General features: G+C 41.2%; 1 protein-coding gene across 3 annotated transcripts in view; it reads left to right on the top strand.

Annotated features, from left to right (window-relative positions):
- Positions 1 to 202: 202 nt before the first annotated feature.
- Positions 203 to 11614, top strand: part of fxr1 (FMR1 autosomal homolog 1) — a 43588-nt gene continuing 32176 nt past the window's right edge. For all 3 annotated transcript variants that reach the window (XM_014216579.2, XM_014216581.2, XM_014216582.2), the window contains exons 1-7: positions 203 to 339; positions 2354 to 2406; positions 2530 to 2623; positions 2722 to 2793; positions 2966 to 3114; positions 3227 to 3320; positions 11518 to 11614. The exon at positions 11518 to 11614 is cut by the window's right edge and continues 20 nt beyond it. In XM_014216579.2, coding sequence (XP_014072054.1) covers positions 271 to 339; positions 2354 to 2406; positions 2530 to 2623; positions 2722 to 2793; positions 2966 to 3114; positions 3227 to 3320; positions 11518 to 11614 — 628 coding nt within the window. In that variant the 5' untranslated portion in view covers positions 203 to 270. The remainder of the gene's footprint in view (positions 340 to 2353; positions 2407 to 2529; positions 2624 to 2721; positions 2794 to 2965; positions 3115 to 3226; positions 3321 to 11517) is intronic.

Raw genomic sequence — 11614 nt, forward strand, 5'->3', positions numbered from 1 at the left:
AAATCAATGATAGGCCTTGTTGATTTCCCCATTTTACAATGTAGCTAACCTAAATCATAGAATATATGTTGTGCAACACTGTGAAGTGTCACATTATTTACCCCATGTTTTCATTTAGCTAACTAAATCTGTTAAATGTAGGCCTATGTTATGGACAACAATGTTGTATTCCTGGAGTATGGATTATTTGCACATTGAATTTGGCCTATCAATTTGCAAGTACACTTCTAGACCTGTACCATTTGTAAACTTCTAGAACTCCTCCCCGGCATGCATTGCATGCCCAACATGGATGAACTGACGGTGGAGGTCCGTGGCTCCAACGGAGCATATTATAAGGTAAATTAATTCTTAACATTCATGTAAACTGACCATAATCATGTTTTATAAAACATGACTCACACATCTGTTCCCCAACTATTGTCAATAAACGTAAGCTAGCTACATACACGAAGCTAGATATGTGTTTTCAACATGTCTGACGTTGGTAGTTAGCTAGCTATTACGAAACGTTAGCTAGATACGCTATCTTCATGGCCAAATATTATAGCTATTTGGCCTCTTGTCCTTTTTTGTTGTTGCAACAACGTTTATTCACGTCCTGTTTGTCTTAACGTTACATGATTGCGATATTAGTTTTCTTGGACGAAAACGTTGAGGAATTTTTCTAACTTAATTAACAGCTAGTCAGGCGGGTTGTCTATTGTTAGCATCAACCAGCTAGTTAGGTACTAGCTAGTTAACTTGGCTAGCTGAATAAACGGGTTCGGTTGCTCTTTTGACTTTGCTCGTCTTGAATCAGAATTAGTCTAGTAGGTCATAAAGTTACCCAGATCATCTAAAAGTGTATATGCTAACCATATGTGATAATCATAAAACAATTTAAAAGTAAAACGTTTGTTAAATTCATATTTTAATCATAGCCAGGTCACTGTTTTCATTTGCCCCCCAGTGAAGTCTGAGTAAGGAAACTTACAGCTAGCTGAAATGTTGTGAATAGAGGGACTTGCCTGTTTAAGAACATACATTTGGTGAAAATGTTTGCACTCGTTGTGGATGTTGTTAGTTAGACTATTGCAGGCAGTTGGAAATGTGAACAACACATTATCCTGAAGTTATTCCATGAATGCCCAGTCTTAGGCCCACTGATCTATGTCGTGTCAGCTGCTCTCAGTCCTCAGCTCAGCTGTCGTCAGATTCAGCAGATACTTTAGGCACCAGGTCTATTTTTGTGTTCACTGAATCAAACATCCACATAGTGAAGGGATATCAATGTGCCCTGGTCGAGCTCATGAATTCATGAAACTGATTTGAGTTCTTGACTAGAATATAACCTAGGTAAGCCAACAAGCTACAGTGCTGTGAAAAAGTATTTGCCCCCTTTCTGATTTTTCGATTTTTGCATATCTTTATACTGTATGTAATCAGATCTTCAACCAAAACCTAATATTAGATAAAGGGAACCTGAGTTTACAAATAACACAAATTGATACTTATTTTATTTACTTAATTAACAAAGTTGTGCAACACCCAATTCCCCTGTGTGAAAAAGTAGTTGTCCCCTTACACTCAATAACAGGTTGTGCCACCTTTAGCTGCAATGAATGAAACCAAATGCTTCCTGTAGTTGTTGATCAGTCTCTCACATCGCTGTGGAGGAATTGTGGCCCACTCTTGCATGCGAAACTGCTTTAACTCAGTGACATTTGTGGGTTTTCAAGCATGTACTGCTTGTTTCAAATCCTGACACATCTCAATTGGGATTAGGTCTGAACTTTGACTAGGCCATTCCAATTTGTTGCTTTTTAGCCAATTTAATGTAGACTTGATTGTGTGTTTTGGATCATTGTGTTGTTGCATGACCCAGCTGCGCTTCAGCTCACAGATGGATGGCCTGACATTCTCCAGTAAAATTCTGATACAGAGCAGAATTCATGGTTCCTTTTATTAAGGCAAATCATCCAGGTCCTGAGGCAGTAAAGCATCCCCGAACCATCACACTATCACCACAATGCTTGACCATTGGTATGAGGTTCTTCCTGTGGAATACAGTGTTTGATTTTCACCAGGCATAATGGGACCCATCTCGTCCAAAGAATTTACTGAAGTTTGCCAAGAAGCACCTGGATTATCATCAAGACTCTTGGAAGAATGTTCTATGGACAGATGAGTCAAAAGTATAACTTTTTGGATGGCTGTTTTGGTTCTGAAAAGATCTGAAAACATTCAGTATCAAAATATGCAAAAGTAGATAGAATTAAGAAGGGGGCAAATACTTTTTTGCGGCACTGTATATATAATCTAGGGCTAGGGGAGCACTTTTGAATTTAAAGTACTGCTGTCCTTTCTCTAGGGATTTGTCAAAGATGTCCATGACGATTCACTCGCTATTGCCTTTGAAAACAAGTAAGTGTGGTATTCATCAGTTCTTGTGGGGTTGTAGTTTGTCATATCTATGTTGCAGTGATAGTGGTATTAGTTTGTGCATAACTTTGATACTGATCTAAATGCTTGTTGTTGTTAATGAAGTTGGCAACCAGAGAGACAAGTTCCCTTTAGTGATGTTCGGATGCCACCTCCAGCCGATGGTAAAAAGGACATTGGGGAGGGAGAAGAGGTGGAGGTGAGAACTGTCTCTCTATCTTCATAGAAATGTAACAGACACGGTTTCCTTAGGATGTCTTATTTTTAATTATCTCCCCTTGTTTCTCTCTGTACCAGATCTTCTCCCGGGCCAATGAGCAGGAGCCATGTGGCTGGTGGCTTGCCAAAGTGCGCATGATGAAGGGAGATGTGAGTAGTTAACTGTGGTTACAATTTCACTGGTCCCACAATGTAATTTGAGAGTTGTTTCATCAAGGTGATGTTTATTTCATGTTTGTCTTCTGGTTTCCTCATCCTGATATGTTATGTTTGTCAATTTCATGCAAGTCAATATGTAACCTGTGTTGTGTTTACTATGTAGTTCTATGTGATTGAGTATGCTGCCTGTGACGCCACATACAATGAAATAGTCACATTTGAACGTCTTCGGCCTGTAAATGTCAACAAGGCGGTGTCAAAGAGCTCCTTCTTCAAGTGCACCGTCCCAGTTCCTGACGACCTGAAAGCAGCGTATGTACCTTGTTTAAAAGTAGTTTCTGATTGGGATATAGACTGGTTATTTGTTGGATGTTATTGACATGCATTATAATTCAGAATCTGATTATAGTTCCTTCTACTTCAGGTGCGAAAGTGAACAAGCACATAAAGATTTCAAAAAGGCAGTGGGAGCTTGTCGGATTGTCTACTGTACAGAAACAAGTAGCTTAGTTGTACTGGTAAGTAAGTATGTATACATCTTTCTGACACTCTTTTTTTCAGTTCCAGCAGATTTGAGTATACCAATGAAATAGGGCTGGGAATTGCCAGGGACCTCACTTCATGATATTATCATGATACTTAGGTGCCGATACGATATGTATTGGGATTCTCACAATTCTATATGTATTTCGATACTGTGATTAAAAAAAAATATATATTATTGCGATTTGATGCTCCAAACATATTGCTCACTATATAGTTGAAGTCGGAAGTTTACATACACCTTAGCCAAATACATTTCAACTCAGTTTTTCACAATTCCTGACATTTAATCCTAGTAAGAATTCCCTGTCTTGGGTAAGTTAGGATCACCACTTTATTTTAAGAATGTGAAATGTCAGAATAATAGTAGAGAGAATTAATTATTTCAGCTTTATGTCTTTCATCACATTCCCAGTGGGTCAGAAGTTTACATACACTCAACTAGTATTTGGTAGCATAGCCTTTAAATTGTTTAACTTGGGTCAAACGTTTCAGGTAGCCTTCCACAAGCTTCCCACAATAAGTTGGGTGAATTGTGGCCCATTCCTCCTGACAGAGGGTGTGTAACTGAGTCAGGTTTGTAGGCCTCCTTGCTCGCACAAGCTTTTTCAGTTCTGCCCACAAATTTTCTATAGGATTCTGGTCAGGGCTTTGTGATGGCCACTCCAATACCTTGACTTTGTTGTCCTTAAGCTATTTTGCCACAACTTTGGATGTATGTTTGGGTTCATTGTCCATTTGGAAGACCCATTTTTTATTTATTTTTTTTCTCACATTTATTTAACCAGGTAGGCCAGTTGAGAACAAGTTCTCATTTACAACTGCGACCTGGCGAAGATAAAGCAAAGCTGTGCGACAAAAACAACACAGAGTTACACAAACAAACGTACAGTCAATAACAGAAAATAAAAATCTATGTACAGTGTGTGCAAATGTAGGGAGGTAGGCAATAAATAGGCCCTAGAAGCAAAAAATAATTACAATTTAGCATTAATACTGGAGTGATAGATGTGCAGATGATGATGTGCAAGTAGAGATACTGGGGTGCAGGAGGGTAAGTAATAATATGGGGAGGAGATAGTCGGGTGTGCTATTTACAGATTGGCTGTGTACAGGTACAGTGATCGGTAAGCTGCTCTGACAGCTGATGCTTAAAGTTAGAGAGGGAGATATAAGACTCTAGCTTCAGCGATTTTTGCAATTTGTTCCAGTCATTGGCAGCAGAGAACTGGAAGGAAAGGCGGCCAAAGTAAGTGTTGGCTTTGGGATGACCAGTGCAATATACCTGCTGGAGCGCGTGCTACGGGTGGGTGTTAATATGGTGACCAGTGAGCTAAGGCGGGGCTTTACCTAGCAAAGACTTATAGATGACCTGGAGCCAGTGGGTTTGGCGACGGATATGTAGTGAGGGCCAGCCAACGAGAGCATACAGGTCGCCGTGGTGGGCTGTATATGGGGCTTTGGTGATAAAACGGATGGCACTGTGATGAACTACATCCAGTTTGCTGAGTAGAGTGTTGGGGGCTATTTTGTAAATGACATCGCCGAAGTCAAGGATCAGTAGGATTGTCAGTTTTACGAGGGTATGTTTGGCGGCATGAGGGAAAGAGGATTTGTTGCAAAATAGGACGCCGATTCTAGATTAAAATTTGGATTGGAGATGCTGAATGTGAGTCTGGAAGGAGAGTTTACAGTTGTAACCCTCTCACCAGGCTCGAATTTGACTCTCACGATATTAACTTCCGTAGAGTATCTCAACAGCATGGGATGTTAGGTGAGAAGGACATCTCCAATAATAATTCCTTTTATAAACTGTCTAGGGTGATGACAGTAGGGTATTAACTTCAGATAAAATGATTATAGGTTTCTGTTATTGTATCAGCATAGACTATTCCATGCATTAAATTAAATTGAAACAGTAAATTACTCCACCAAGGCAACATACATAAGGTTCAATATGTGTATTATTACATTTTCATAGCACAACATCAAAATAAATAAAAATAATAAACCCCAATGAGTCGTGCACAACCCATGTCCAAATTATTTAAAGCTTGCTTAATAACCCGTTGGCGCGCGATGGAGCTCCAAGAAAAATGACGACACACATAAAGTCCAGAAGCACCTCACGTTGTGGTTACTCACTACTTGTAGATATTCCTTCAGCGAAGTATGGCAGTTCCTTGCAGGTTTCCTCACAAGATCCACAGCAAGCACCGCTATCAATGCAGACAGTACTCCTTAGCCGTAACCGATATCCCATGAGAACTTGTAGATATTCCTTCAGCGAAGTATGGCAGTTCCTTGCAGGTTTCCTCACAAGATCCACAGCAAGCACCGCTATCAATGCAGACAGTACTCCTTAGCCGTAACCGATATCCCATGAGAACATGAACTCGTTAAGCTTTCCCAAGCAATTCTCTCTGTGTTACACGATGCTAGGCTAACCTCAAGGCTGGCAAATACCTCCACGATGAGACGGTAGCTTCAGTCTTTACTAAGTCTTAACAAAATTATAACAAGTCTCTTATAAAATAAAATCGGTATTTCCCTTCATGTCGTAGTAGGTATGGGTTTTTGTTCTAGTTTTGTCGTCTTCTTTTATAATCTTAATGTAAAAGTCCATCCTTTTCTCAACATCTCTCTCCCTCTCTTTTTCCTTTCCCAGACCTCCCGTTAATCAGGTCAACTCCCATTGGCCACAGCTTAACAAGCGACCTTATTGGTCAAAAATTAAAAGTAAACCAACTTATTCACTTATACAGTAAATAAATATTTCTTCAAAAGAAATTCATTAACATTACAATTTAAGAGCAATTCAATCACCTTTTAAATATAATAGCAATTATAACAAATAAACTCAATACTTGGTTTTAATAAGAATAAACTCAATACCTAGTTCAAACAAGGGTATTACACAGTCTAACCAGACACCTAGGTATTTGTAGTTGTCCACATATTCTAGGTCAGAACTGTCCAGAGTAGTGATGCTAGTCGGGTGGGAGGGTGCGGGCAGCAGTCGGTTGAAGAGCATGTACTTAGTTTTACTAGCATTTAAAAGCAGTTGGAGGCCACGGAAGGAGTGTTGTATTGCATTGAAGCTCGTTTGGAGGTTTGTTAGCACAGTGTCCAAAGAATGGCCAGATGTATACAGAATGGTGTCGTCTGCGTAGAGGTGGATCAGAGAATCACCAGCAGCAAGAGCGACATCATTGATATATATACAGAGAAAAGAGTCGGCCTGAGAATTGAACCCTGTGGCACCCCCATAGAGACTGCCAGAGGTCCGGACAACAGGCCCTCCGATTTGACATACTGAAATCCGAGAAGTAGTTGGTGAACCAGGTGAGGCAGTCATTTGAAAAGCCAAGGCTATTGAGTCTGCCGATTTTAAGAATGCGGTGATTGACAGAGTTGAAAGCCTTGGCAAGGTCGATGAAGATGGCTGCACGGTACTGTCTTTTATCGATGGCGGTTAAGATATCGTTTAGGACCTTGAGCGTGGCTGAGGTGCACCCATGACCAGCTTGGAAACCAGATTGCATAGTGGAGAAGGTACGGTGGGATTCGAAATGATCGGTGATCTGTTTGTTAACTTGGCTTTAGAAGATTTTAGAAAGGCAGGGCAGGATGGAAATAGGTCTATAAGAGTTTGGGTCTATAGTGTTTCCCCCTTTGAAGAGGGGGATGACCGCGGCAGCTTTCCAATCTTTGGGGATCTCAGACGATATGAAAGAGAGGTTGAATAGGCTAGTAATAGGGGTTGCAACAATTTCGGCGGATCATTTTAGAAAGAGAGGGTCCAGATTGTCTAGCCCAGCTGATTTGTAGGGATCCAGATTTTGCAGTTCTTTCAGAACATCGGCTGTCTGGATTTGGGTGAAGGAGACGCAGGGTTTGGGCAAGTTGATGCAGTTGGTGCTGAGATGTTGGCCAGGGTTGGGGTAGCCAGGTGGAAAGCATGGCCAGCTGTGGAAAAATGCTTATTGAAATTATCGATTATTATAGATTTATTGGTGGTGACAGTGTTTCCTATCCTCAGTGTAGTGGGCAGCTGGGAGGAGGTGCTCTTATTCTCCATGGACATTAGTGTCCCAAAACTTTTTGGTGGTAGTGCTACAAGAAGCAAATTTCTGTTTGAAAAAGCTAGTCTTATCTTTCCTAACTGACTGAGTATATTGGTTCCTGACTTCCCTGAAAAGTTGCAAATCGTGGGGGCTATTCGATGTTAATGCAGAACGCCACAGGATGTTTTTGAGCTGGTCATGGGCAGTCAAGTCTGGGGTGAACCAAGGGCTATATCTGTTCTTAGTTCTACATTTTTTGAATGGGTCATGTTTATTTAACCTCTCTAGGGGGTGTGGGACGCTACCGTCCCACCTGGCCAACATCCAGTGAAATTGTAGAGCGCCAAATTCAAAAACAAATACTCATTATAAAAATTCATGAAACATACAAGTGTTATACATCGGTTTAAAGATTAACTTCTTGTTAATCCAACCACTGTGTCAGATTTCAAAAATACTTTACGGCGAAAGCAAACCATGCAATTATCTGAGAACAGCGCCCAGCAGACAAATCATTACATACAGTAACCAGCCAACAAAAGTCAGAAATGGCGATAAAATTAATCACTTACCTTTGATGATCTTCATATGGTTACACTCACAAGACTCCCAGTTACCCAATAAATGTTTATTTTGTTCGATAAAGTCCCTCTTTATATCCTAAAACCTCAGTTTTGTTCAGTAATCCACTGTCTCAAACAACATCCGGTGAAATTGCAGAGTGTGAAACTCAACAAAACAGAAATTCTCATAATAAACATGCATAAAATAAACAAATGTTATACAGCAGTTTAAAGATACACTTCTTGTTAATCCAACCGCTGTGTCAGATTTCAAAAAGGCTTTACGGCGAAAGTAAACCATGCGATTATCTGAGAACAGCGCCCAGCAGACAATTCATTACAAACAGTAACCAGCCAAGAAGGGGAGTAACAAAAGTCAGAAATAGCGATAAAATGTATCACTTACCTTTGATCTTCATATGCTTGCACCATAGGAGGATTGATTATAAACATCGTTTGACATGTTTCTACTAACTTTTATGGTACTTTTTTGATTTTTCGTCTGCATGCTGTGACCGCGCTTTGTTCCAATGGATTACTGAACAAAACGTACAAACAAAACAGAGGTTTTTGGATATAAAGAGGGAATTTATCGAACAAAACAAACATTTGTGTAACATGGAGTCTAACCATATGAAGATCATCAAAGGTAAGTGATTCATTTTATGGCTATTTCGGACTTGTTACTCGTCTACTTGGCTGGTTACTGTTTGTAATGATTTGTCTGCTGGGCGCTGTTCTCAGGTAATCGCATGGTTTGCATTCGCCGTGAAGTCTTTTTGAAATCTGACACCATGGTTGGATTAACAAGAAGTTAATCTTTAAACCGATGTATAACACTTGTATGTTTCATGAATTCTTATGAGTATTTGTGTTTTTGAATTTGGAGCTCTGCAATTTCACTGAATGTTGGCCAGGTGGGACGGTAGCGTCCCACACCCCCTAGAGAGGTTAAGATGGGGAGGAAAGCACTTTTGAAGAGCAACCAGGCATCCTCTACTGACGGGATGAGGTCAGTATCCTTCCAGGATACCCGGGCCAGGTCGATTAGAAAGGCCTACTCGCTGAAGTGTTTTAGGGAGCGTTTGACAGTGATGAGGGGTGGTCGTTTGACCGCGGACCCTGTGCGCACGCAGGCAATGAGGCAGTGATCGCTGAGATCCTGGTTGAAGACAGCAGAGGTGTATTTAGAGGGCAAGTTGATCAGGATGATATCTGAGAGGGTGTCCATGGTTATGGATTTAGGGCTGTACTTGGTAGGTTCCTTGATGATTTGTGTGAGATTGAGGGCATCTAGCTTAGATTGTAGGACGGCCTGGGTGTTAAGCATGTCCCAGTTTAGGTCACCTAAAAGTACAAACTCTGAAGATAGATGGGGGGCGATCAATTCCCATATGGTGTCCAGGGCACATCTGGGGGCCGAGGGGGGTCTATAACAAGCGGCAACGGGGACTGACTTGTTTCTGGAAAGGTGGATTTTTAAAAGTAGAAGCTCGAATTGTTTGGGCACAGACCTGGATAGTATGACAGAACTCTACAGGCTATCTCTGCAGAAGATTGCAGCTCCACCCCCTTTGCAGTTCTGTCTTGTCGGAAAATGTTATTGTTAGGGATGGAAACTTCAGGAATTTTGGTGGCCTTCCTAAGCCAAGATTCAGACACGGCTAGGACATCCGGGTTGGCGGAGTGTGCTAAAGCAGTGAATGAAACAAACTTAGGGAGGAGGCTTCTAATGTTAACATGCATGAAACCAATGCTTTTACGGTTACAGAAGTCAACAAATGAGATCGCATGGGGAATGGGAGTGATGCTGGGGGGCTGCAGGGCCTGGGTTAACCTCTACATCACCAGAGGTGCAAAGGAGGAGTAGGATAAGAGTACGGCTAAAGGCTAAAAGAACTGGTTGTCTAGTGCGTTCGGAACAGAGAGTAAAAGGAGCAGGTTTCTGGGCTCAGAAGAATAGATTCAAGGCATGATGTACAGACAAGGGTATGGTAGGATGTGAGTACAGTGGAGGTAAGCCTAGGCATTGAGTGACAATGAGAGAGGTTTTGTCTCTAGAGGCACCATTTAAGCCAGGTGCGGTCACCGCATGTGTGGGGTGGAACATAAGGGCTAGCTAAGGCATATTGAGCAGGGCTGGAGGCTCTACAGTGAAATAAGACAAATTACTAACCAAAACAGCAATAGACAAGGCATATTGACATTAGGGAGATGCATGTGTAGCCGAGTGATCATAGGGTCCAGTGAGTAGCATTTTCCTCCCTCATGATGCCATCTATTTTGTGAAGTGCACCAGTCCCTCCTGCAGCAAAGCACCCCTACAACATGATGCTGCCACCCCCGTGCTTCACGGTTGGGATGGTGTTCTTCGGCTTGCAAGCCTCCCCCTTTTTCCTCCAAACATAACGATGGTCATTATGGCCAAACAGTTCTATTTTTGTTTCATCGGACCAGAGGACATTTCTCCAAAAAGTACGATCTTTGTTCCCATGTGCAGTTGCAAAGCGTAGTCTGGCTTTTTTATGGCTGTTTTGGAGCAGTGGCTTCTTCCTTGCTGAGCGATATATCGATATTGGACTCGTTTTACTGTGGATATAGATACTTTTGTACCTGTTTCCTCCAGCATCTTCACAAGGTCCTTTGCTGTTGTTCTGGGATTGAGTTGCACTTTTCGCAGCAAAGTACGTTCATCTCTAGGAGACAGAACGTCTCCTTCATGAGCGGTATGACGTCTGCGTGGTCCGATGGTGCTTATACTTGCGTACTATTGTTTGTACAGATTAACGTGGTACCTTCAGGTGTTTGGAAATTGCTCCCAAGGATGAACCAGACTTGTGGAGGTCTGCAATTGTTTTTCTGAGGTCTTGGCTATTTCTTTTGATTTTCCCATGATGTCAAGAAAAGAGGCACTGAGTTTGAAGCCTTGAAATACATCCACAGGTACACCTCCAATTGACTCAGGCTAATAGACATCATTTATCAGAAGCTTCTAAAGCCATGACATCATTTTCGGGAATTTTCCAAGCTGTTTAAAGGCACAGTCAACTTAGTGTATGTAAAAGAGTGAACTAATCTGTTTGTAAACAATTATTGGATAAATTACTTGTCATGCACAAGGTAGATGTCGTAACCGACTTGCCAAAACTATAGTTTGTTAACAAGAAATTTGTGGAGTGGTTGAAAACGAGTTTTAATAACTCCAGCCTAAGTGTATGTAAACTTCCGACTTCAACTGTATGTCTGCTGCAGAGGGACAAGAGAGAGACATGAGGAACTAGTTTGGATCAGTTATGGAAATACGTCCTGAAAATAAATTGGGTTCCTACTTAAAAAGAAGATGGAGAACAAGCTATGAAAGAAAAATACTGGAGTTTTGGTGCAGGCACAGCCAACTAGCACAAAAATAATATTGTGATATTGTCAAAACGATACGATATATTGTCCAAAATAATATCCCGATATATAACTATACATTTTTTTCCCTTCCAATTAATGTGCTTTGACCATTTATTTACATTTATATTCTTGTTTCCTTGCAGTCCATAAATGAAGCCACAGTTAAGCGAGTGTCTTTGCTCAGTGACATGCACCTGAGGAGCATTCGTACTAAGCTCATGCTCATGTCCCGAAATGAGG

This window comes from Salmo salar, chromosome ssa10 (assembly GCF_905237065.1).
Source record: "Salmo salar chromosome ssa10, Ssal_v3.1, whole genome shotgun sequence".
Lineage (NCBI taxonomy): Eukaryota > Metazoa > Chordata > Actinopteri > Salmoniformes > Salmonidae > Salmo > Salmo salar.